Source organism: Ctenopharyngodon idella, chromosome 10 (assembly GCF_019924925.1).
Source record: "Ctenopharyngodon idella isolate HZGC_01 chromosome 10, HZGC01, whole genome shotgun sequence".
Classification (NCBI taxonomy): Eukaryota; Metazoa; Chordata; class Actinopteri; order Cypriniformes; family Xenocyprididae; genus Ctenopharyngodon; species Ctenopharyngodon idella.
This window is the reverse complement of record NC_067229.1, coordinates 32,462,139-32,489,020: the sequence shown is the minus strand read 5'-3', so window position 1 is coordinate 32,489,020 and position 26,882 is coordinate 32,462,139. Positions and strand designations below refer to the sequence as shown.

Below are 26,882 nucleotides of genomic sequence, written 5' to 3'. Positions count from 1 at the left end.
CATCCAGTTTAAATCTAGATTAAAAACGCATTTATTTTGCCAAGCATTCACATAATGCATCTCATAACCTTATACTCCAGTTATATCAGATAAAATGCACATGACTATCTTTGCTTAATGTTATGAACATTAGCATTAATGAACATTATGAATTAGCTATGCTAATTGTTCTCCATTTGCTTCTCTGTTTTATCTCGGGAGAGTACATCAGCTCCAGTTTGGATCCAGCCTCTTATGAAGACTTCAGATACCTCAACACCTGTGAAGAGATGACCCCAACCCCTGCAAGGATTTCAGATGACGCAAACTCTGGATCAACATGCACCATTCCAAATTTTTCTATATATCCTAATCATTGTTTACATGTTTTCATTACTTCCATGAACTCATTGTTTCTGCCTTAAATTAATACATTGTTAGCTAACTGTGTTATTTGTATATGTACATTTCTGAAATCACATAATTTAGACACAGTCATCTCTGATAACAGATTACTCTAAATTGTAATGTTGACATGTATTTTCTGTAAAGCAGCTTTGAAACTATATGTATTGTGAAAAGCGCTCTACAAAAAAGTTAATTGAATTGAATAGAACCCAAACTTTTGAATGTTAGGTTTCTATTTAACAAGACAATACATGTGCACATAGTTAGCAGAGTATTAATGCGACGTTTTCTTTCCCAGTGAATTTGAATTTACCTAACAAATGTTTCTTGACACAAAATCTAACATGAAGCTTTTATTTTTTCAACATTACAGAAAAACTTGTTACAGAAAAACGGTGATGAGGCACACAACTATGACCAGACACATAATCGTTGGACAGTCTCCATTTAAGCAGTGCATGATTTGATAACACCTATGCCATTTTAAAAGACACCACAATGGAGACCAACTATAGCAGGTATGCAACTAGGCAGGTATGCATCGACATCAAAATCCAAGTAAATGGATTGTTAGTGGCTTTGTGTGGAACAAAGATCTTCTAGTGTTGTTCAGTAATTACAACCTACTGCATGAAGCACGAACAGTGTATGAGAACCAAAAGCCAGAGCTTTCCAGTGAGCCTGAGCTTAGATATTTCATATTAGTCTACAAAATAACACTGCTGCTATTAGCATGAATAGGAGTCATATATCGCAGTGCCTTTTATCGGTAAAACTCAATAAATTATGTAGACTCAGTGTCCATGCATTTTTTAATGAATGATAAAGAACATTTGATTTCTTCTAGGTGTTAGAAATGTTCCTCTAGTGATTGTTAAAGCTGAACTGAATCAACACCAGGAATAGACAAAAATAACATAGTATATGTACAGTGCCATACATGTTTGGGATACAATAAATTAAGTTTATAGTGTAATATCAGTGAACACAGTTGAAAAAAGTGATGGTTTACGATTTAAACTTTGTGTAAATATATAGGCCTATTATTATAAACTTCTCTGGGCACTTTAAGAATTTGAAATAGACATAAGGCGTAAAGAAAGGGCTGGAGCAGTTTATGAAATTGATATTCCATCACTAATAATCCCAGTTTTCAGATATGGAGCGACAGTAGGGGATGTGAGAATCTTCATCCTGTCTTTATTATGTACACCAGAGACATATATAGAGAGAGAGAGACTGCTGTATATGTGATTGAAATAACATCTTGTAATGCTGCGTCACCTTCTTTGCTTATCTTGAAATGTCTGCATAGCATCCGTATTAGATTAGAGTGGATATTACTAGCGTCTCTGGAGGGAGAGTGTTTCAGTGTCCAAGTCCAAAATGTCCAAATGTTAGAAAAGGGACACTTTCTTCTTCAGGTCATTCCGTTTCCATAGTGACAGACGATCAAAGTCTGTGATGGACATTCCAAATAAGCTCTGGAACTCTTCTGGAGACAGATGCCTCTATTAAAAGACAAAATAAAAACAATCAGTCAGTTTACAGTATACAGTATGTGTATATAGTAGATGCCTCTATTAAAGACAAAAACCTACAACTTAACTTTAAATATTATCAATATTATATAAAAAATTCTGCTTATTGTTGTACCAAATAAGATACCATAATCATAATATTTGTTTAGTCATTTTTAAGCCTAAAAGAAAAAGTGTGTCATATTTTTAATTAAAACATTTTAAATAAAAAATATTTAGAAAAAAAAATATATATATTTCTTATATGTATTTATTTTATTAACATTTATTTATTTGTGGTAGGAGTGTTTGGAAAAATATAATAATAATAATAATTATTATTATTATTTTTGCTATTATCATGGTAATACCAAATGTATTAAAACAATATTTGTTTTATTAAAATGTATTCATTTATTTATTTTTTAAATTTTCTTTGTGGTAGGAGGGTTTGGAAAAATGTAGTAATAATAATAATGAATGAATAAAAAAATTAAAATGTATTTAAAAATAAATGCATTTGTGGTAGGTGTTTGGAAAAATTAAATAATAATACATAAATAAATAACAATAATGAATAATAATAATAATAATAATAATAGAATAATTTTAAAATATTAAAATGTATTTTAAAAATATTATTTATTTAAAAAATATATGTTTGAAAATAAATAATAATAATAATAAATGAACAATTTTAAAATATTAAATGTATTTTAAAAATATTATTTATTTATTTGTCTTGGAGTGTTTGAAAAACATAATAATAATACTTTATTGAAAACAATATTTATTTTATTAAAATGTACTGTATTATTTATTTGTGGTAGGAGTGTTTGGAAAAGTAGTAATAATAATAATGAACAATTTGAAAATATTAATTTATATTTAAAGTGTTTGGGGGAAAATAATAAATAACAATAATAATAAATGAACAAATTGATTGGAATATTTAAATGTATTTTAAAAATTATTTATTTGTCATAGGAGTGTTTGGAAAACAATATAATAATAACAATAGTAGTAGTAGCAGTAATAATAGTAATAATAATAATAATACTTTAATAATTATTTAATATTAATATTATTTCTTTTATTAATATTATTTTTCTTTTGAGCTGATAGTTGCAAGGAAATTACACACTTTGCCTTTCAAGGACCTCAAACTGTTACATTAACTAAACATTAACTTTTTTACTAATGTTAACTAGTGCTTATTTGTGACTTACCTCTAATCTGGTTCTGTCAACACCTGGAGGAAGTTTACTGCGCCCTCTGTGGGTCACAATTAGCATTTCATATGGATATATCTGAAGGGAGAGGTGAGATTTTATTATATTTTGGGGACATTATATTCAGTACCCATCCTTTTTGATTCATTGGACACAGAAAACAGGCCAAAGGCTTGTTAAAAGGAGAATGTTTACTATACATTCAGCCTCCAAAGTTTTCAGTTCGATATTGCCTTCAGTGATACTGCCATATTGAATTCTGCATTCAATGGATGCGAGGCTTAGAAGCAACATGGATGTGAGTGAACATATGGCATGGGGTTAGAAGAGAGAAACAGAGCATGAAAACTTTGGAGGGTTTTAAGATCTGCCTCACCTTCTGTTCCAGAATACTAGGAAGAGAGTTTCCTCTGTCCATTCTCCCACTCTGTGAATCGCCATTCTATGAAGACACCACCACCCCATTCCCGAGAAAAATGGCCCCCAGGACAAAGGAGATCAATATGAAACAGGTAAATTTAGAGAGGAGGGTCTCATTACGTCCATAATAATGAATCAGGTTCATTTGACTCATTATTAAGTATGTAAACAGTATGTGGAGATTAAATGAGTCAGAAGCCATGAAAAAGGAGTGTAGGCTAATGTCAGGGTAAAGATACATTAGTAGCAGGAACAGGATGTGGTTTCCATGTCAGAGCCTATAGCTGTCAGCAAGTTATAAAACCCAAACGCCATGCTTGTTAAATCAAATAAACAAAGCTGTCTTACCTGTACACCTGAGGAACATATAAAGAAAAAACAAAAATTAGAATGAGTTAAAATAACACAGAATCATTTCAGAAATATTCAGTAATATACATAGAGGTCCAAAAGCATTAAAAAACATTCAATCAAAGGGGGGCGTACTAAATATTTGTTCATAGTCATGTTCATTTCCATTCAAAATCACACTCAAATTGTTATGCTGTTAATATCATTTATAATGGAACTTTAATACATGATGAGAATCTTGCTTGTGTATACATTTTCTGACCTTACCTGTTTTTACTTTGCCATTGTCTGTGGAGGTAAAGTCTGCGGACTGCAGCTACATGCAGAAAGAAAAAAACAATTACTCATATTAGAGACACTAAAGGACCAAAGGAACATCTTAAACCACAGTTGGTATGTTTGCCACATGCTTGGCATGTCTTTAAAAGGGTCACATGAAATATCTACCTTGATTTTCTGAAATAAAACAGTTCAATGTAGTATCTAAACTAGGGGTGTTAAACTCAGTTCCTGGAGGGCCACTGTCCAGCATCAGGATTACTAAAAACTTCCAGGCAGGGGTTTTGGAGCTGGGTGGAGTTTGATACATGTGATCTAAACAATCTCAAAATCCAAAAACGGCTTTTATGATGCCCCATTTAAGAAAAGATTATGTGGCTGCCCATATTTATACCATCCAAACTATGTTGGACATGACAGCAAACCAATCTTTTTTTAAATAAGCACTGTGCAAAGAGGTTAGCCAATCAAAACAGATTGTATTTACATATTCAAATTTACACACAGGCTTAACCCTCTAGTCCTCTTCGTTTAGGGGTCACACTTAGGCTCCTTCGTAGTCAAAAGTGACTGAAGCCTTGAAATGTAACTTCTTTTTTTTTTTTTTTTTCCTCAGGAAAATGAAATATATATATATATATATATATATATATATATTAATATATGTATAAAATATATTTATTTTTTGATTATTATTTAACATTTTGAGGGTATTTTATGATACTATGCAATATGTACACAATTTTTATTAGCTATTTTTTTCCCATTGAAAATAATACACATTAGAGATAAGGCATTTAAAATCCAATTTTTTGAAGGTAGATTAGTGCCATCTGGTGGGAGTAAAAAAAGAAAAACTTATGTAATGCCATGATGTAACCACTAGATTCCTATATAGTTCTATATGAAGTGGCTTATAAATTCTCTAGTGTTTTTTAGACATAAATACTTATTTTTATTAAGTTGTGGGTTTGGATTTATGCTAAGACATTCTCAAAGACTACTTTTTGTCAAGGTTTAGATTATTATTATTTTTTTTTAAATTTGGATTTAAAGTGTCGGAAATTACATTAATTTTACTACAGTCAAAACTGAACACAGAGGAGGACATTTTGTTACACATAACATCAAAATTCAATAAAAATGTAACACAAACAGAAAGGTATGTTTTATCACAGCTTAATAAATCTGGGTCTGATCTGATTTCAGCCTCTTTATTTGAGTCTTTTGGCTCAATTTTACCATATTGTTACAGCCACACCAGTTAATTTGTGTGTATAATAGTGTATTGTGTGTGTGTGTGTGTGTGTGTGTGTCTCTGCATGTGTGTAAGTGAGTTTGTGTTTGAGTGGGTGTGTCTGGTATGTAGTCTTGCGTAACCTCTTTCTTGCTGTTCGGTTTTTTACTGCTTTGTCGGGGGAGGGGGTGGGGGTTGTGTCTATTTTGCACTCTTGACATTTTAGAGTGTCACCCCTTCATTGCTGTGCTCTTTCTTTTTTTCTGCACAGTGGCTGAATTGTAGTTTGTACCACCAAAAGATTATCTGAGTTTTCGTACTTTTTCGTATTTCCCATTAATTTCCTTTGTCGGTCATTTTCGACCGCAAAGGAGCCAAGTGTTCACATAGCTAATGCGACAAAAGTCACAAGTGTCATCCCATTCCGATGAAGCAAAAAAAAAAAGTAAAATTTCAAAACGTAAAATTTTTCAGTCATTTTTGACTGAAGAGGACCAGAGGTTAAAGGTACATTAGCAAAAACATCATGTTTACATCTAATGGTCAGAAAGATGGAGGAAAACTCGAAAAATCTTAATAGTTGATATTATGAATTAATACTCATATTTAATATTACAAACAAGTGGTATTAATCGGTAAAGAAAAATTATGTGTTAATTATTACAATTAATGTTAATAATTAATATTATTAATACATTTTAATATGTTAATATTATGTTTCATATTTAATATTTTTTGTATAAAATACTATTATAATATTAATCAGTAAAGACTATATTTTAATCATTAAAATTAACAGTGCTAATAATTAATATTACAAATAAAAAATGTATATTAATAAACAAAAGACTGCATGTTAATTATTACAATTAATAATGTTATTAATTGATATTATATATTATTATTTATTATTACAAATAAATATATATGATATTAATCAGTAAAAAAAGACATTTTAATTACAATTAATACAATTAATAATTACTAACATAATTCATTAATATTTCAATAACTCTGAATTTTAAATGCAAAAAATCACTCGGGATTGGGGGGAGGAACATATTATGATTAAAATTTATAATACGACCCCTTTAAAGATGAATCTCTTTTACCCTTGTGAGGCCTGTTCTACTGCAAGGAGGTAAAGAGGCAGATTTAGTAGCACTGGCTGATGATCCTGCAATGAATGTAAATGAAACATTTAATTATAAGCACAATAGACATTTCTCTATAGATTTTCTATTCACACAAATGTATTTCATCACTGAGTGTCCTCTGGGGGGGGGGGGGGGGGGGCAATATTAGCAGTGATGCCATAGAAGGACCATTCTTGGTTCCCAAAAGAACCTTTTAGTTCTTAAAAGAACTTTTTTCTTAGTGTAAAGTACATTTTAATAAACTTTTTCAACTATAAAAATAATATTTTGTGCAATGGAAAGGTTCTATGGATGTTAAATGGATGTTTCTTCTTGGAACCTTCTCGCATACAAAAAATACTCAATACTGTTGAAGTGCACTAAGACTAAAACAGACATCACATACCCAAATGTATGTTTGTCCCATCTGGCAGGGAACGTGTTTTTCTGCGGATGAGCACTGATTTCTCTATTTCCTCCTTCAGGATCAATTTGCCTAAGTTGGACTGTATCTGAAAAACAAACAGCCCAGTCATGATTAGAGAGCTCCATTAAGCGCTGGCCTCATGTTGTGTGTGCATATTCTTCCAGCACTCACTTCAATTTAATGGCCTGCAAACAAAACACTTAATCATCTAGCCTTAGAGAAAATATTCCCAGCCCAGCGTCTGATTTATTCGAGACAGACATACAGTGAGGGATATTATTCTTAACAGGATGTATTGATGTGAGACAGTGAGTCCTGCTCCAGACATAAGCTGCTTTCACCTTCTGTAGTTCCTGTTCTTGGAGTCTCTTTGCATCTTCAGTCAGGTCTTCAAACTCATCGTCCTCCACTGGTTTTCCCTGCTCGGCTGCCTTCTTCCTCCACTCGATCTCTGCGAGGAATTGACAGGCATTGTAAAAAAGTTTATCGTCCTTGAGTATGTACCAATGAAGGGGCTTTTGCACTGGCTAGTTATTAAAATAAGGAACTAGCCACCAGGGGAGTCCCCCGAGAACTAAATGTTCCCCTAGGACCATTTTTTCTGGTTGCGTTCGCACCGCCAGTTGGAACTTTGAAGTGACGTAAGCCATCACTTATGTCCTGCCGCTCTGGTTGTTGTGTGGGACTTTAATTTGGACAGCGCTGAGAATGACTTGAGCACATTCTCTGTCTTCATTAGTTTAAGATCTGTTTAACAGTCCTATTTTATACGTTACAAGATAGAACTGTTAAATAAAGAAAGAAAACTGTATTCGAAAAAGTATTATGTTGTTTGCCCAATGTTGCTAGCTGAGCAGAAATACATAATCATGTTTCGCTTGGTCCCTTCAAAATCACATTGGATTTCCTTCTTAGCGTAAAGGTTGAGAAGTGCCTGGACTTTGGTATCTATCCATCTATTGCTGTTTTTCATGTTTGTGTTTACACAGCTTTTCAAAATGCCGGGTGCCAGTGTTTCGCATGCATTCGGCCAATCAACATACACTTACTAATGAGGAAGGACACAAAGTTTCCAGCATTAAGTTTATAAATACAGCATTTTATGACAAAATTCAAAATGGCCGGCACCCAAAAAGATCGACATGGGAAATATGGGTATCATTTGACTCGGTATGTTGCACTGAATTAAAAGAGACCAGTTTTTGGGCAAACTTCAGAAGTTATAAGCAAAAATAGCCATTTTTCATATCTCCTGACCAGTAGGTGGCGCTGTGCCGAAATGCTGCAAGTAACCTCAGGTCATGCTTGTGAGGACATATACCAAATTTGGTCTGAATACGCTAAAGTATTGCGGCGTTATAGCCTTGCGTCCATTTTGACGTGCTCTTTGTCAAATTCGTTGCATGGTATTTGAGAACGTTTTGGTCTATCAAAAAGCTTTTAATAACTTTTTGCCAGCATGGTCTGAAGATGATGTGAGCCAATTTCGGTGAAAATCGGACAAACTGTCTAGGATGTCATAGGATGCAATCTAATCGTCTTGCTAAGGAATCAGAGGAAAAAAAAGAATTTAGTTTTTTTAGCCCTTACGGTTCAAAAGTTATTAGCATAAGTGTAAGTGTCACTTTGGACAGTTGGTGGCACTAGAGGGATTGAGTTAGAGACTCCAAAATTGCTGAGGTTACTGTTCAGACTTTGCTCTGTGTGCCATATTTCATCATTTTCCCACAAACAGTTCTATGGGCTGCCATAGATTTCAAGAGTAGAAAAGATAAAGAAGAAGGAAGAGGAAGTAGAAGAAAACTAATGGATACAATAGGGGTCTCTGCACTTTTGGTGATTGGCCCCTAATTAATCAAATTAGTAATATGAATCAGACATTTCAAACAAATATATATGATAAAAAGATAACCATCTCAAATTGTATCTGCAATTTATGCAACTCTGCATACTTCTCTAAAGCTGCAATAACAGAATGAGAAAACCCCCCGACACATATCACCTTCAATATACAGCTGTGTGGAGCGAGAATTTGGACCAATAAAATGTCACTGCGGGCGGGGCTACTGTCCAATGCAACAGAAATATAAAAGCTGATGAGCATTTACCCATAGTAGCTAGAGAGGGTGGGCAGGGCCAGTACTCTGTCTCTATCTTTGAAGGCTGGTTAGGATCAGGTGGTTGGGCTGCTGGGAACTTGGAGGACTCAATGATGACATCCTGTTTATTATGAGATGTTACAGTCTCTCTGTCTGAGGACAGGGAGAAGATAAACATCAAAACATTACAAGCACAATGTTACCAGTTAATCTTTCCTAACACCTTGGAAAACCAATGATCATACATGAAAGTGAGGTAAAGATCACTAACTATAATATATAACAACAACAACAACAACAAAAAACATAATAAAAAAATAAATGAACAAATACCGTGTTTGTAAATTGGTGGCTTCTTATAGATGTTGGTGCCACTGTCTGAAACATGAATGGATGTACAGTTACAACATATTTGAATGATTATGAAACATATTATTGTGCTATAAAAACCCTAGCATGAACGAAGTACCTGGCCTGTGGAAGTGCTGCATGGGGCCTTTGGAGGCAGAGCTGATTTTGCGGAGCTGCACCGTGGAGCCCATGTTAGACCCTCCTGGAGACCCCTGCTCTGGCCATTCCTTCGACTCCTTTGAGGCAAATATCTGAATAAACAGGAGAATATTGACGCACTCGCGTGGTGTAAAGAGTGGACACAATTTAAGCACTCAGCATGTTAACAGAAGCCAAACCATCATATTTTACTGTCTGCATCAATAATATGACACTGCAAACTCATGCCTTACTGTAAAATATGCTAACGGAAGTCAGCAGAATAGAATGCCATTTGATTCCACTGTTCAAAGTTGTAGAGTAAGTTAAAATTTAGCTAAATAGGAATGCACAATATTACAATTCTGGCTGATACCAATATGATGCTAATTATTTTCATGTTCAGCCGATAACCAGTGAGTGGCTGATATTAAAATTCATTACATTTTTTAAAAGACAATACACTAAAAACTAAAATGAAATATAATATGGATAATTCTTTTGAGATTTGCTAAATAATGATTTGTTGAATAATGTTTATATGACTGCACTACAATAATGTAAATTAAAACCATTAAATTAAATATTAAAGCATTATTAATAATTTATCATTTTAATAGTTAATATGGTTCATATCAACATTCAATATTACAACAATAGTATTAATTATAATTAATACAAATTAATAATATTAATCAGTGGAGAAAGAATACATTTATTATGAATAACAATGTTAATAATACACTGCTCAAAAAAATTAAAGGAACACTTTTTAATCAGAGAGTAGCATCAAGTCAGTTAAACTACTGGGATATTGATCTGGTCATTAAGCAGCAGAGGGGGTTGTTAATCAGTTTCAGCTGCATTGGTGTTAATGAAATTAACAACAGGCGCACTAGATGGGCAACAATGAGACGACTCCCAAAACAGGAATGGTTTTACAGGTGGAGGCCACTGACATTTTTTTCCCCACTCATCTTTTCTGACTGTTTTTCACTAGTTTTGGATTTGACTAGGGTCAGTGTCACTACTGGTAGCATGAGGCGATACCTGGACCCGACAGAGGTTGCACAGGCAGTCCAACTCCTCCAGGATGGCACATCAATATGTGCCATTGCCAGAAGGTTTGCTGTGTCTCCCAGCACAGTCTCAAGAGCATGGAGGAGAATCCAGGAGACACGCAGTTACTCTAGGAGAGCTGGACAGGGCCGTAGAAGGTCCTTAACCCATCAGCAGGACCGGTATCTGCTCCTTTGTGCAAGGAGGAACAGAATGAGCACTGCCAGAGCCCTACAAAATGACCTCCAGCAAGCCACTGGTGTGAATGTCTCTGACCAAACAATCAGAAACAGACTTCATGAGGGTGGCCCGAGGGCCCGATGTCCTCTAGCGGGCCCTGTGCTCACTGTCTGGCACTGTGGAGCTCGATTGGCATTTGCCATTGAACACCAGAATTGGCAGGTCTGCCACTGGTGTCCTGTGCTTTTCACAGATGAGAACAGGTTCACCCTGAGCACGTGACAGACGTGAAAGGGTCTGGAGAAGCCGTGGAGAACGTTATGCTGCCTGTAACATTATTCAGCATGGCTGGTTTGGTGGTGGGTCAGTGATGGTCTGGGGAGGCATATCCACGGAGGGACGCACAGACCTCTACAGGCTAGACAATGGCACACTGACTGCCATTAGGTATCGGGATGAAATCCTTGGACCCATTGTCAGACCCTACGCTGGTGCAGTGCGTCCTGGGTTCCTCCTGGTGCACGACAATGCCCGGCCTCATGTGGCGAGAGTATGCAGGCAGTTCCTGGAGGATGAAGGAATTGATACCATTAAATGGCCCCCACGCTCGCCTGACCTAAATCCAATAGAACACCTCTTGGACATTATGTTTCGGTCCATCCGACGCCACCAGGTTGCACCTCAGACTGTCCAGGAGCTCAGTGATGCCCTGGTCCAGATCTGGGAGGAAATACTCCAGGACACCATCCGTCGTCTCATTAGGAGCATGTCCTGACGTTGCCAGGCATGCATACAAGCACGTGGGGGCCATACAATCTACTGAGTACCATTTTGAGTTGCTGCAATGAAATTTCAGCAAAATGGACTAGCCTGCTGCATCATTTTTTCACTTTGATTTTTAGGGTGTCTTTGAATTCAGTCCTCTGTAGGTTGATAATTTTCATTTCCATCAAACGATGTGGCATCCTTTCATTCCTAACACATTACCCAGTCCATATCAGTATAGAGATCTATTATACTCATCCCCATTGAGATCTGATGGGTTTTCAAAGTGTTCCTTTAATTTTTTTGAGCAGTGTATATTAAATTCATATTCAGTATTTAAAAATATTATATTATAATGAATAATATTATTATAATTAATAAATATTTAATCATGTTAAAATTCATGACATTCAAATTCTAGCTGATTACAATATGTTGCTAATTATTATAAGTGGCAGATATTAAAATTCAATAGTACTTTTTTAAAAACTAGACACTAAAAACTAAAATGAAATATAATATGGATAATAAGTGGGTGTTCCCTTTGATAGTTGCTAAATAATGATTAGTTAAATAATGTGTATATGCCTGAACTGTAATATGTGAATTAAAGACATTAAATTAAATTTTAATAAAATTATTAATTCATATTTATATTAAATATTACAACAATATTGTAATATTATAGTATTAAATAGTAATCAATACAAATTAATTATATTAATCAGTGAATAAAGACTTAATTTTAATTATTATGATTAATAATGTTAATAATTCATTATTAATTCACATTCAGTATTAATTCATATTTATTATTTAAAAAATATTAGAATACTACAATATAATAATCTAATTCATATTATGAAATATAATTAATACAAATTAAATCATATTAAAATTTTGTCCGATAACGATACAATAATTATTTTCATGTTATGGCCAATAACCAATAAATGGATGATACTGAAATTCAATAAAGTGAATTCAGGGTGATTGGGACACGTTTTGCCATTGAGATAATTTAGAAAAAGTGTCCCAATCAACCTGAATTCACCCTACTAATTTTGTTAAATAAAACACTAAAAACTAAAATGAAATATAACATGGAAAATAAGTGGATGTCTTTAATGAGAATGAAATTAAATAAAATAATTAAATAAATTAAAGTACATTGGTCCATATTCATTCTAGCAAACATAATTGAAATACAACTGAAGCTGAATGTCATTTAAAATGGCAGTGTCATTTAACTGATTGACTGGCTCAGTAAAACAATCACATTTGAAGTGTGCAGGAAGATAAATGTGATAGTTAAAAGTAGTGATCAGTGACTAGTGACCGTCCTGATTGACAGAGGCTTGATGTCTCACCTCAGGGGAAGGAGGGGGCGAGATAGAATGAGGTGACATTGATCTCTGGAGGAGACAGGGAGAGAAAACAGAACACACACATACAGTACATGCATCGTCTTCAAGGCCTGACATTCAAGTGCACTTTTACACACACAAATGATTTAACATGCATAACAAAGCTTGACTAATCACATTAAAGTTACATCTCACCATTATATTCAGCTTCCTGTTTGCCAAAACACATATATTGATTCCACTTTAAGTGGAAGTTGTAAAATGTACAATAAACCTCCTCAAATGTTTCCCAATGGTACAATGAAACAAAGACTCGATCTAAAGAGACACTGGTTCTTTTCTGACCTCTCTGCTTCTGGAGAGACCCATTCGATCTAGGGCTGAGATATTGAAATGCGGCTCGTACACCATCAGATCTGGCCGTTCCACCTCAAGTATGGCTTTGTCTTTGGGAATGGCAGCCAAGTCTTTATATCCAATGACCTGATTGTCCATTCGTGCCTTTGGGGAGTTAAAAAGAAAGAGGCTGAGTTCAGTTTGGCGTGAAAGAAGCAGTTGTCCTCTGAAATGCCTCATGGGGTTCCTAGGAACTGGGATATTGAGCATGTGCTTTATGGCAGATAACAAAACGGAAAGTGTTATCTGTGAAACTGAAAGCTATTGAGTGGCCAGGCTAGTTTTACTTACCACAATAGAGGTGGCTGGGGATCCAGGAGCACTTGGACCCCGGGAAGACGGGGCCGTCCCTGCCTGCAGGTCAAAAAGGTCAAAGGTCATAATTTAACTGCTCCTATCCAATGACATGTTGTTAATGAGAAATAAGACCTATATCTAATATCATCAATCAAACTGATGATGTCTGTCACTCAGCCACACCCCCTTTCCATTCTCACTAAGTGGAAAAAACCCAGTGCAGATATGATCATACTTCAATGGGTTTACTTTGTCAGAAATATAATATAGATTAGTATATGAGAACATAAAAAAAGCTATATAAATATTTCCGAAAGCCCAGTGTTAGGAGATCAATGATTCATGGCAACAAGGTGAAAGAAAATCAACATACTTTACCTTCTGCATGACTGAGGAAAACAATAAAACTCCCTTCTTTGTTCTTCCAGTTACACAAATCTGCAATAAACCATAAAAAGGCCAAACGTGAATTCAAAATAGAAACAAATTAGGTTGCTGTAGGTATTTTCTAAAAGTAACTTTTTTGTTACCTGGGTATATTTATTTTTTATCTCATTTTAACATGTTAACATCCTTAAAAAAATGTAATTGAGATTCAAAAACGTGTAAGACATCAAGACTTATTCTCAGAAAATATTTCTTGAATTATGTTTTTTATTTTTCTTTATTAGATTTTCTTTACTTTGAATTTTAAGAAATATATTATTATTATGTACACTACCATTCAAAACTCCAGAGTTGGTAATATTTTAAAAAATAATAAGTCTATTCTCACTAAGGCTGCATTTATTTGATTAAAAAGTACATTAAATATTGTGAAATATTTTTTACAATTTAAAGTGACTGTTTTCTATGTGAATATATTTGAAAATAAAATTTAATCCTGTGATGGCAAAGCTGAATTTATAAAACGTAGTTATAAAAATAGTTCCGGCCCCTTGTTTCTTATTGGTTGAGCCGCGTTCAAAGCCTTTGTAAAAGTCCCGAAAACATACAGCTGACCGCATTACATAAGTATCGCTACGCCACTGAATGTGTATGTTGCTGCGTCTGTCTTAGCAACGTAAACATATGTTTGTTCTCTATTGATTGTGTTGTATTTTTTGTATTATGTAGAAGAGTATTGTGTGAGAGATATCAAGTGACTGAGTGTACTACCTGCATTCAAATTTAGCATTTTCCTTCAGGTCAGTCCTATGTTCATAATAAGATATCAATTTGAATTTGCTGTGATCTTGTCCTTTTAACATTTAATGGGTTTTCCCGTGCCCTGCTGACACTGACAGCACTAGTCAAAGCATTTGTCATTTGCGCCTTGTTCCGTGTTCACAACAAGTTTTAATATAAAAGTCTTTGCGACTGAGTGCCTCGCTCTTTAAGACAATCTTTGCTGCCATCTAATGGTGTAATAATGTAACTTCTGTTGCTGTTCAAGGTCAGGGTCTATTTTTTCCAGCGGAAGGAAGCCTTTTAATGATTTTACTTCATGAAAGTTGCATTGATACATATTTTTTTGGCTTTAATATTTGTATTGTGTGGTAACCGTTTTATAAAAGCAATAAACCCCGTGAAGCCGTGATTTACAGTGAATTTATAACAGCTAAGGGGGTTTTAGGCACCCCGCTCCAGATCGTGCCCCTTAGCTGTTATAAATTCACTATAATCCACGGCTTCATGGGGCTTAATGCTTTATTGAACAACTGTTGAAAACTGTTGTGCTGCGTATTATATTTATGAAAACCGTGATACATTCCAGGATTCTTTGATAAATAAAAAGCATTTATTTGAAATAGAATCTTTTAAAACATTATAAATGCCACTTTTGATCAAAATTCTTTCAAAAAAATAAAAATAAAAATAAAAACATGATACTGATCTCAGACTTTTGAACAGTGGTGTATTATTTTTCTTTATTATCTTAGATTTATGCTTAAATCAAAATATCCTCTTAAATTAAGTCTTAGTATTGATTGTTTCTTAAAGAACATTTTTAAAACCTTCAAATCTTGTTCTAAGTATATTGAGATATTTTTAGTGGAAAACAATATTTTACAAGGCATTTCCCATACTTTGGAAAACATAAAAATGAAATTGGAAATAGAAAGATGGTCTTGATATTCTTCTATGAGTTTTAATATAAATCACAATTTTAGAATTGTGAATACAGTGTGCTCCAAAACAACATTCAAATTCAGATGAGTTCATTTAAACTGTTTCTGCATTAAAAAGTCCCTATAGCCCATCTCACATTAGCAGACTATATCACCGGAGCATTCCTGCAATTCAGTCTGAGCTGATCCATTAAATTATCCTCCCACTGAGGGTGTTCAACACGCCCACTGATATCACACACATTTCATCACCCAACACAGGATGTTTGGATAACAAGGTTATTCCACACGTAGCTTCTACTGTATTCAGAGATGCATATTTATTTGTTTTAGGAAACTGCAGTCTTACAAAAAAGGTTCAAAGGGGTTCTATATAGAACCCTAGGACTGTTGACTCAATTTTAAAGAATCCTTTATGCCAAAAAGGTTCTATGTAGAAATGTCTTAAATGATTGCATTGTACTTTCATGTTTTACGGGTTGTTTATTTATTTTTTTCTAGTGATCAAGAATTTTTACGAGCTGTTTAAGTCATAAAATTTAATTAAAATTAAAAATGAAATTAAAAAAAAAAATAATTAAAACTAAATCCATAAAATGATCCCATGATGGGAACCCCTGAAAGGTTCTATATATGAAGCGCCGGACAGAACCTGTTCTATGTAGAACCTTTTCTTCGGAAAGTGTATTTAGAACGTTATTTCTCCTAACTCAGTTTAAATTAATAATTACAAATAATTACAAATATGTAATTAAGTTGATCCCCCCCCCTAAAAAGTGTAAACACTGAGATTCTGTGTATTTTAGTATTATTTATATATACTGTTATAGTATTAAATCATATTTTGAATGATCATTTATATTATCAGTTTTTATTTTAAGCTTTAGAATTTGTATGTGCTTTTGTCATTTTTATTATTATTATTTTTTAAAAATATTTCTGTTTAGCTTTCATTTATATTTATTGCATTTTTTGGTAATTTTAGTACTTCAACTCGTATTTCAGTTAGTTGCCTAGGCAAGAGTTCGAATGTAAGTTTTCATCCAATATTTCTATGTTATGTTATTTCTATTTAGCTTTTATTTATATCTATTTCAGTTTTAGTAATTTTAGTATTTCAACTCGTTTGATTTCGGTTAGTTTCCAAGGCAACAGTTCTAATTTGTTTTTCATCCAATATTTCTATTTTATGTTATTTCTATTTAGCTTCATTTATATTCAATTTCAGTTTTAGTCATTTTAGTATTTAAACTCATTTGATTTCAGTTAGTTGCCAAGGCAACAGTTCTAATTTGTTTTTCATCCAATATTTCTATTTTATTTTCATTCAGCTTTTATTTATATCTATTTCAATTTGGTTTTAGTAATTTTAGTACTTCAACTCGTTTGATTTTAGTTACCAAGGCAACAGATCTAATTAAAGTTTTTCATCCAATATTTCTATTTTATTTTTATTTAGCTTTCATTTATATCTATTTCAGTTTTGTAATTTTAGTACATCATTTTATTTCAGATAGTAGGCAACAGCTCTAATGTAAGTTTTTCCATCTAGTGTTTCTATTTTATTTTATTTTAGCTTTATTTTAACTAACAAAAATGATCTTTAATAGTTTAATTAACAATAATAACACTGATTCTGTGATGCTTTTAAAACTTGCCATCATCCCAGTCAGCCCGACACAGCAACATTGGCTCAACCAATTGCATCAGTTGGGGGCGGTACTATCTTTTTGCCCAGTTATTGGAAGAATTGACTATAAAAGCTGCTGTCAGTATGAATAAATATGAAGGAAACAGTTACACCATCCGTCTGATCTCCACAAAGGGGATCAGTGGACTAATGTCTTTATGAAATGAGACATTAATTCATTAGACGCAGGGACATCTTGTTAGTGTGGGGGAGGGGAAGTGACATCACGATTGCTCACCCAATTTCTCATTGAGGAGAGAATTGTCCACAGAATTTATCAGGTTCCAGCATCAGAAAACAGCAGAGAATTATACTGAGTACAGATGGTTTCGGGTTGGCAGTCTTTAATGTGCTAATTAGTTTTAACAGTAATTTCAATTTCATATAAGGATGAGCCTTGAATATTTTATGACAAGAGCATAAGTAACTCTAAGCAGGGTACAAGCCTCAAGGCGTTTTGAATCCATTTCCTTGCATTAAAATAGTCGACAAAGATGCTCTATTTGCAAAAACATCTTTTTGATTTGATGAAGTTCACTCGGGGTAATGCTAGAGCTTGTTCGTTCCGGTTTGTTTTGACTGCTCATGTGTTGCTTCAGGGGGAAAATAAGACAAAATGTCAAGGGAAACGCATAACATTTACGGGTAAATCTCTAAAGAAATGTCTGGGTTATATTTCACCTCAAAATCAAAAGAAAAAATGAGAAGTTATATTTTGCACAAAATAATAACTTTTTACCGAAAAAATAAAAAAAATAAAATCTTGCAATGTGACATTATTTTCATGTCCATCCAACTTCTCAATCTCAATATTTAAATAAAATTTCAAATAATAAAATAAAATAGTTATTAAAAATGCTTTAATAAAATACTGCAATAATATTTCCAATTATAAAATTAAATAAATATAAAAATACAGAACCATAATTTTAAATTATAAAATCTAATAATCATAAAAATACTTAAATACTGTAATTATATTTCAGATTACAAAATAAAATGATTAAAAAAATATTAAAATTATAAATATTAAAATATAAGAATAATTCTAATTCTTCAATTCTGTCTAGATTTAATCTAATTTTTCATATAACACTACAATAATGTTTCTTTCTTTAACATTAGTTATATTAGTTAACATGAACTAACAATGAAAACACTTATTAAAAAACATTTATTAATCTCAGTTCATTTTAACATTTACTAACACATTATTAAAATGAAATACTGAGAACTGGAACTGAGATAACATGAGCTAAAATTAACAATGAACAGTTGTATTTTATTAACTAACATTAACAAAGACGAATAAATAATCTAACAAATGTAACAAAAACATTGTCAGTTATTATTAGTAAATGCATTATCTATAACGTTAACTAATGGGACCTTATTGTAAAGTGTTGCCAATTTTCTTTTGATTTTGGTAATTCATGTTTTTCTTGGCAGTTTTAAGAGACTTACCCTTAAACAGCATATTAAACCTTCCCTTTTCTATTTATTCTAAAACCAAAAAATTATTTTAAACCTCCATGTTTGCCAAAAACAAATCTGTGACAGAAAATGCAGTGAGAGAGGAATCTATTGTAGCACCAAACATCACTGTTGGTTTCCTTTTCTCCACCTTTCCACCCTCTACTGATCTCAGCCATAGACGGCTTTCCCTGCTGGTTAGAAGGTTTAGCGATCAGCTCAGGTCAGGTTTACTCTGGCGTGAAGGACGTCGTACTGAGACAGCATGTGTGCTGAAGACCCTCAGCACCACTTTACTGAAGTGATTGATCACCCTGAGCACAATCTAAATGGCCTGTCATTTAAGACGAAGGGACCCATGTGCATCAAGCTGTCTGTAATTCAAGTTCAATCTGGCTAAGAAGAGTCCCTGAGCACCAGGCTCAAATAAAGTTTGATTTAGTGGTGATTCACATGCTGAGAAGATAATTTAGCACTTAAATAATTGTGGGGATATTTTCATTTGCATGACCAGTTTCGCTGACCAGTTACCTACTGTGTGGAGATTTCATACATTTCATTGTGTTTTTATGCTGTGGCTTGTAGTGAACCTCAGGATATTGCTGGTGCACATAAAAATTGAGATATTTGCTGTTCCAGCAGGAATCTGATAGCACACATCACCTCAAAAGGTAGAGAAGGCCGATTGTTTTTAGATTTTCTCTCACAGTGAATTCTACTACTGCGAATCTATCTGCCTTTAAACAGTCGTAATGGCCACTATAATAGTGACCAACATACAATATTGATCTTAACAGAAGTCAGAGACAATGTCAAAAGCATTAACCAACTTTATCTTAATGCAACAGTGTCCGCCCCCTTTTTTTTTTTTTTTTTAGCAGCGCTGGTTCTGGAAGTATTTTTTTTTTTTCATAAATTTTTCCCATTGGGATTTTAAAATAGTCTTTGTTAAAGAGTTATAAGCCATGAACCAAGCCAATCAGCTACGAGGGTAATCGTAACATTACGAACTTTGATATGAAGCAAAAAAGTTTTTTAAAATAGGACAAAAAGACAAAGGTAGAAGACTGTGTACTTAACGATTTTAGTGTGGGAAAGAACTACAATCCCATGAAGCATCGCAAACAGCATAATCGAATTAAAAATGATGGAGAAACTACATAAAAGTACTCATTTACAAATGTTGATTATATGTGTAAAAACAATTTATTTTAAAGGGTTATGAAAATTATGGGAAAATTAAAATTATCCCATAATTTACTCACCCTCAAGCCATCTTAAGTGTATATGACTTTCTTCTTTCAGCCAAACACAATTGGAGTTATATTAAAAATTATGCTGGCTCTTAAAAGTTTATAATTGGAGTGAATGGTACGCTAGATTTTGAAGCCCAAAAAAAGCGCACCCATCCAACATAAAAATAATCCATATGGCTCCAGTAGGTTAATAAATGCCTTCTGAAGCAAAGCATTGCATTTTTGTGAGAAAAATATCCATATTTATAACTTTATAAACTATAATCACTGGCTTCTGGTAACAGCCGTACCCAAGTCAAGTTCCGGCGGAAGAGTGACCTCTGACCCGACGTATGATGTAGGAGTAGTGTAAGCTTAGGTGAGAGTAGACGCCTCTCACGGTTCAAACAAATCGTGCTGGGCAACGAACTCAAGCTCCTTTTCTCTTATAATGAAATCTTCAGATATTTCTCTTTAAAGATTCTCGTTTTAGACTTCTAATTCATGACCGGTGTTTTGTTTTGCTCTATCCTCTGTGCTTCTGCATTCGTCAATATGTCATGTGTCGGGTCAGGGGTTACTCTTCCACCAGAACTAGGCTCGTGTACGACCATTACCGGAAGTCAGTGATTATAGTTTATAAAGTTATAAATATGAATATTTTTCTTACAAAAACGTACCGCTTCACTTCAGAAGGCCTTTATTAACCCCCTGGGGTTGGATTACTTTTATGATGGATGGATGTGCTTTTTTGGGCTTCAAAATCTAGGGTACCATTTACTCCCATTATAAAGCTTGGAAGAGCCTTATATTTTTAATATAACTCTGATTGTGTTTGGCTGAAAGAAGAAAGTCATAAACACCTAGGATGGCTTGAGGGTGAGTAAATTATGGGATAATTTTTGGGTGAACTGTCCCTTTAAGTTTATTGCAAAATATGCATATATATATATATATATACACAAACATTTCAGTATTTTGAAAGCGTAGAGAGATCGACTCGATTATGTCATTCGCAGTACTTCATGGGAGAGGGCGGAGCTAAAGAGCTATTTTTGAATGTGTTGCTTTTTTCAACTCTGATTGGTGTAATTTTCTGTACAGCATCATGGGTAATGTAGTTTTTCACCAGGAATTCCACTGTTAAACATGATTATTTTAAAAAATAAGCTGAGATAATGCGGGCTGACGGCTTCAGCAGAAGCAAATACCATGGATTAACAACCTCGTAGCTCACAGTAAGGCTATCTTTACAACCGTTTACAACCGTTTTAGCATTAAACTTGTTTCAACGTTTTTTTTTCCAATTTTGAAAGAACAACACTGAAGGTTGGTCATGTGCTGACTGGTATATTATAATAACTTTAAAAGCGTTAAACTCCTTTTATTATAGATCAATTGAAAATGGATTTGAATACTTAAATGAAACAATGTTATTAGTATTTTTTTGTGTGCTAATTTTTCAATTCAAATTATACTATTTTTAATCATACTATTTTATTGTACTAGTGGTACTGTTGCCTTTGACCTCACAATCATTATAAATGAGCATCTGTCTTTCATGTTAACTTTTAACCAACAACCTAGGGATAAAATAAATGCAATTAAATAAAAATAATGAGCAACAACTTTTCTTAACTTTCAACCGACAACCTCTTTTAACCAACAACCTAGACATAAAATGAATACAATTAAATAAAAATAATAAGCAACAACAAAATATACTTTAAATGTTTACATGTTTACACAGACATTAAGAAGCTGGTGGGCTGTTATTACTATCGATACACTTACAAATTGTAAGAAGAGCTTTTAAAATTCAACTATACCACTGTATTCATGCACTGAGGCCATATGAACTGCATGTATGCTCATAGCATACTGTAGTAGTAAAATACGCTGATCAACCACAGAAAAGCTTAAATGATCTACCATTACTAACACTACTCTGTTAAAGACAGCATAGTGTGTCAGACCGGTATTAATGGGCCTGCTTCAAGCATTACTGAAAACAGTGCGTGTTACAGTAATAAGGAAGCAAGGCAGTGCACTCACGAGATCCAGAGAATATCCTTATCTCCCATCAGAGAGGTTTAGTGTGCATGAGTAAGCAGTGAGGGAATATGATTCTTACTCACTACAAAATCTTAATCAGTATTTGTGTCTGAAAACTAAATATCTGATACAGTTGTTAAATTTCTCTTGTTTTAAAGATATTTTTACTGGAAGAAAAGACAAAAATACTGATTAAGAAAATTATCAGAAATCTTCTAACACTCATAATGAGGCAAAAAGACCACCTTCTAGCATCATCACAACACTTCCAAGCATAAAATAGGAGTTTTATCACCATTTGAGAGTTAAAATCATATATATGTTTTTAAAACAGCTGAATTTCAAAAGGAAATGAGCCATATTTTAATCTGGACTTGAATATAATAAATTGGTTTGGTTTTACCAAAGGAAACAGAAAAAAAACTGATAAGTTTATGGAATAAAACAACTAAAAACTGAACAGGACCAAGCACCAAAAATCCATAGCTTCATAAAAAAATGAAAGAAAAAATAAAAAATAAAGGAAGGGATTGCAGAACCAACCATGATTAGTCGGAAAGGAAAGGGTCATTTTGGAGGCAAAACAAGCCACAATACACACCAGGATTCCACCTCAGCTCCAGCTCTGTGATGAAGAGGAAATCCTACGCTGATAGATCCAGACTTCCTGTCATCCTACTCCCGTTCTCCTCAGTCCTCGTCGTCTCTCTTTCCCTGCATGCTGTCTAGAAGACCCCACCCACTTCTCTCTCCACCCAAACTGAAATGCACTTATCTCAGCAGACCAAGAGCAGCCAACGCCCAATCAGACATGTCGGTTGCGTCACCAGGGCAACGCTCTGCTTCGTCTGATGAGAATTCTCCAAGCAGCGCTGATGGATACAGGAGCCATTACCTTGGTGAGGCCTTCCTGCTCCACTGGGAAAGCGATGTGATGGGCTGAGGAGCTGGGGAGCTTGTGTTTCTGGCTCGACATAAACAGCCTGAGGAAGCCCTCCTCTTGAAGATCTTTCTTGTTTGAACAATGACCATGCTGCACATCACGTCCCAGAAAACAAGCCCTTCCTAACTCCTCCCATTCACTTCTGATGTGCTGCACGTGGTCTGGGCAGCCATGTTTCTTTATTCTAGGCTTGGTTTTATTCCGCATGTAGTGCTATCCAGGTCATAAGCCTGGGGGTTTAGCAGAGCTCTGGATTGTCTTGACTAGTTCAGTCAACAATCCTGTGAAGATCAGACCATCAGACTGAGAGACTGACTGCTGGATTTGTTCAATCAGATTAGTGTCCCATTGATTAAACCTGAAATGCTTCTCAATTTACACTCTTAGTGAATCACGTCACTGCAAGCTGAATGACAGGAGAAGACCATCAGGAGCCGGAAAATGTCTTATCACAACTCTATTCAAAATACATTTTCACACAAAGTATTACAGCCCATTTTTCAGTTTTAGGACAGGACAGAATAGGACAGAATAGAACAGATATAAAACAGATGAAAATTTAACTGAATAGAATAGAATAGGCCCAGCCCCAAAACGGCAAAATACAACAGAATAGAATATGACAAGAAATAATAAAATATGACAGAACACAATAAAATAGGACAGAAGGGAAGGAAATAGATCTAGACCAGACATGAAACTTAAGAATAGAATAACATATGACAGAAATGAATAGAATATGACAGAATAGAACTGAAGGGAATAGATCTATTCTAGATCAAAATAAATGAATAAGGAAAGAATAAAATAGAATACGACAGAAATGAATAGAATATGCCACAATAGACTAGAAGGAAATGGATCTAAACTGGACAGGAAAGAATAGAATAGAATAGAATAGAATAGTCCTAAAAACTACAAAATAGAACAGAATAGAATATGACAATAGAAGAAAAGAGAAGGGAATATATCTAGGCCAGACAGGAAGGAATAGAATAGAATTGAATAGAATAGAATAGAATAGTCCCGGCCCAAAAACTGCAAAATACAACAGAATAGAATATGACAACAAATAATAAAATATGACAGAACACAATAAAATAGGAAAGAAGGGAAGGAAATAGATCTAGACCAGACATGAAATTTAAGAATAGAATAACATATGACAGAAATTAATCGAATATAACAGAACAGAACTGAAGGGAATAGATCTATTCTAGATCAAAATAAATGAATAAGGAAAGAATAAAATAGAATATGACAGAAATAAAATAATAAAATATGCCACAATAGACTAGAAGGAAATGGATCTAAACTGGACAGGAAAGAATAGAATAGAATAGTCCTAAAAACGGCAAAATAGAATAGAATAGAACCAATGAGAATAGAATAGTCCTAAAATAAATAGAATAGAATATGACAGAAAGTAATAGAATATGACTGAAAAGGAGGCAATAGTTCTAGACCATAATAAACAAGTAAGGAAAGAACAAAATAGAATTTTATTCTAAAGAATAGAATAAAATTGAATATGACAATAAATAATAGAATATGTCATAGATAGATCTGGAATATAATAGACCAAAAAACATCACAATGGAATACAATAGGACAGGAATTAACAGAATATGGCAGAATATAACAGATTAGCCCTATCCTAAAAACTGCAAAATAGAATAGAATATGACAGGAAAGAATAGAATATGACACAATAGAAGAAAAGAGAACGGGACAGATCTAGGCCGAATAGAATAGAATAGAATAGAATAGAACAGAACAAATAGAATAGAGGAAATATACAATATGATAGAAGAGAGCAGAATAGAATAGCTCTTTCCTGTCTTAAAAAGTGCAAAAGGGAATAGAATAGAATAGAACAAATAGAATAGAGGAAATATACAATATGATAGAATAAAAGAGAGCAGAATAGAATAGCTCTTTCCTGTCTTAAAAAGTGCAAAAGGGAATTGAATAGAATAGAATAGAATAGAATAGAATAGAATAGAATAGAATATGACAGGAAAGAATAGAAGAGAACTGGATCTAGAACAGGCAGAATAGAATAAAATAGAATTGGACTGGATAGAAATGTTATTTCTATTCAGCATTGATTTTCCATGCAAATCTGATCTAAATGAAACAGGAAGAGGAGGTCATCTGCTGTCTAATATCAAACAGATGATCAGTCTGCTTCAGTGTTTCATTATACACCATCACTACACATCTTCATCTGTTTCAGTACAACAGTCTTTAAACAAGTCATGAGGAATATGAAATAAATATATATTCAGCTACAGGTAAAGACATCGCAGGGAATATGCCATCAGTGACTGAAGAATCTCTGGATCTACACAGTTAACATGTGACTCTTTGCTCCTTACATCTTACAGCCTTTTATCTGATGATGAGAAAGCCTTTTCACTGCCACCATCAATGCTGTCAATTCAGAGTGTGTGCTCATGAGGAAATGTGACAGCAAATTGCTCCTTTGTTTGTTTTTGTGTACAGGCAATCCTTCTATGAATACGAATCAGAGCGTCTGGTATTAAACACTGGTAATTTCCCACTAGTAAAAAAACAGGTCTATATACATTAATAATAATAGCCTAATACATTATAATAATTGATATTAATAAGACATCGTTGTATATTTAATTAATTTGGACTACCAATGAAAAATAAGAAGTGCTCCAAAGAAAAAACTGCAGGACTGAGCTATCCTTAAGGGAAGCAGTAGTTTCCTGTTGCTTTTGACAGGAAAACACTGAATCAGCGGGGACGCGCAGCTGTTCGGGGGCGCGTCTTTTAGTGCCAGCAGTAAGACTGTTGCTGTTTTCCTTTCGTTTCTTTAGTTATTTACTCTGTTTGCTGTTATTTCGTGACGCTTGTAGGGTACAAATAAATGTAATTAGAAAAAAATTAAAAAAAGCAATTATATATCGCCGAAATTTAATTGAATCAATTTGTTTAAATGCAAATTGAGTAGGCTAAATGTTGTTAATTATATGACTCGAGTTATGAATTATAATGCAGGACAGTTAAAGGACAGGCCTATACACAGAACATTCCTTATTTAAGGTCTCAAGTCAAGATTCTGTTGAAGGTTACAGCTGTGCATGGCCTAACGAAACGACATATTTTATTTTCTAGTCGGGCTTTTTAATCCCAATCCGACGTTTTTCAAATACAACAGTTATTTGAAATTGTCCTCTAGAGATCGTGAGAATCTTGTGCGTGTAGAAGGACAAGTGTGTGATGATGCCTCTAGCACAACCTCTACTGATGCTTATAATCGACTACGGCAAAATAATAACAAGTACATCCATCATACATCATCAAACAACAACAAACGATGACTGCACATCAATAATCTGAACATTTATAGCCTGCACATTTTACTCCACTGCATCCCAGCTATATAGTGAGATATATGTCGCGTTGTCGTACCTCAGATTGTAAAGCAGCGGTTTATTCTGTCCTTTCAGTCCAGAAATGCAGAATTTCAAAGGTCTCACTCAAGATCATTGCGTGGATTACGCGTTCATATGCTCGTGCCACACTGGCTGTATCTCAAACACCAGTGAGCTGTCTACCTAGACCTCATTTTGTGCGTCATAGTCGCTTTCGGCGTCAGCTGACTCGAAACGCGCTAATAACTCCCCTAAAACGCGGTCTGGTAGTTTTTGAAACACCACCGCTGTGGAGGAGATGTGCGTATGAAGCATCTTTTACAG

The 26,882-nt window shown here is 34.0% G+C and overlaps 1 protein-coding gene across 2 annotated transcripts; it reads right to left on the bottom strand.

Moving 5' to 3' along the window:
- Nucleotides 1–727: 727 nt before the first annotated feature.
- Nucleotides 728–26,882, bottom strand: dmtn (dematin actin binding protein). 2 transcript variants are annotated; one of them, XM_051908186.1, is made up of 16 exons: nt 22,807–25,642; nt 14,020–14,079; nt 13,636–13,698; nt 13,294–13,449; nt 12,952–12,996; nt 9,558–9,690; nt 9,422–9,466; nt 9,098–9,241; nt 7,331–7,440; nt 6,969–7,074; nt 6,539–6,603; nt 4,178–4,226; nt 3,908–3,915; nt 3,516–3,581; nt 3,137–3,217; nt 728–1,898 (listed from the first exon to the last, which is right to left on the bottom strand). In XM_051908186.1, the coding sequence occupies exons 2-16, from the start codon at nt 14,026–14,028 to the stop codon at nt 1,785–1,787; spliced, it is 1,194 nt and encodes a 397-aa protein (XP_051764146.1). In that variant the 5' UTR covers nt 14,029–14,079; nt 22,807–25,642; the 3' UTR covers nt 728–1,784. The 2 variants fall into 2 exon arrangements, 1 of the variants encoding a protein (XP_051764146.1); XR_007932071.1 differs by lacking the exon at nt 22,807–25,642 and adding an exon at nt 26,596–26,882 and having other exon boundaries at nt 3,137–3,915.

Coding starts and splice junctions, on each gene's coding strand:
- dmtn (XM_051908186.1), bottom strand. Junction 9,691..12,951: donor CGCCCCCTCCTTCCCCTGAG/GTGAGACATCAA, acceptor CTGTTTATTCAG/ATATTTGCCTCAAAGGAGTC. Junction 6,604..6,968: donor TGGGACAAACATACATTTGG/GTATGTGATGTC, acceptor CATTCATTGCAG/GATCATCAGCCAGTGCTACT.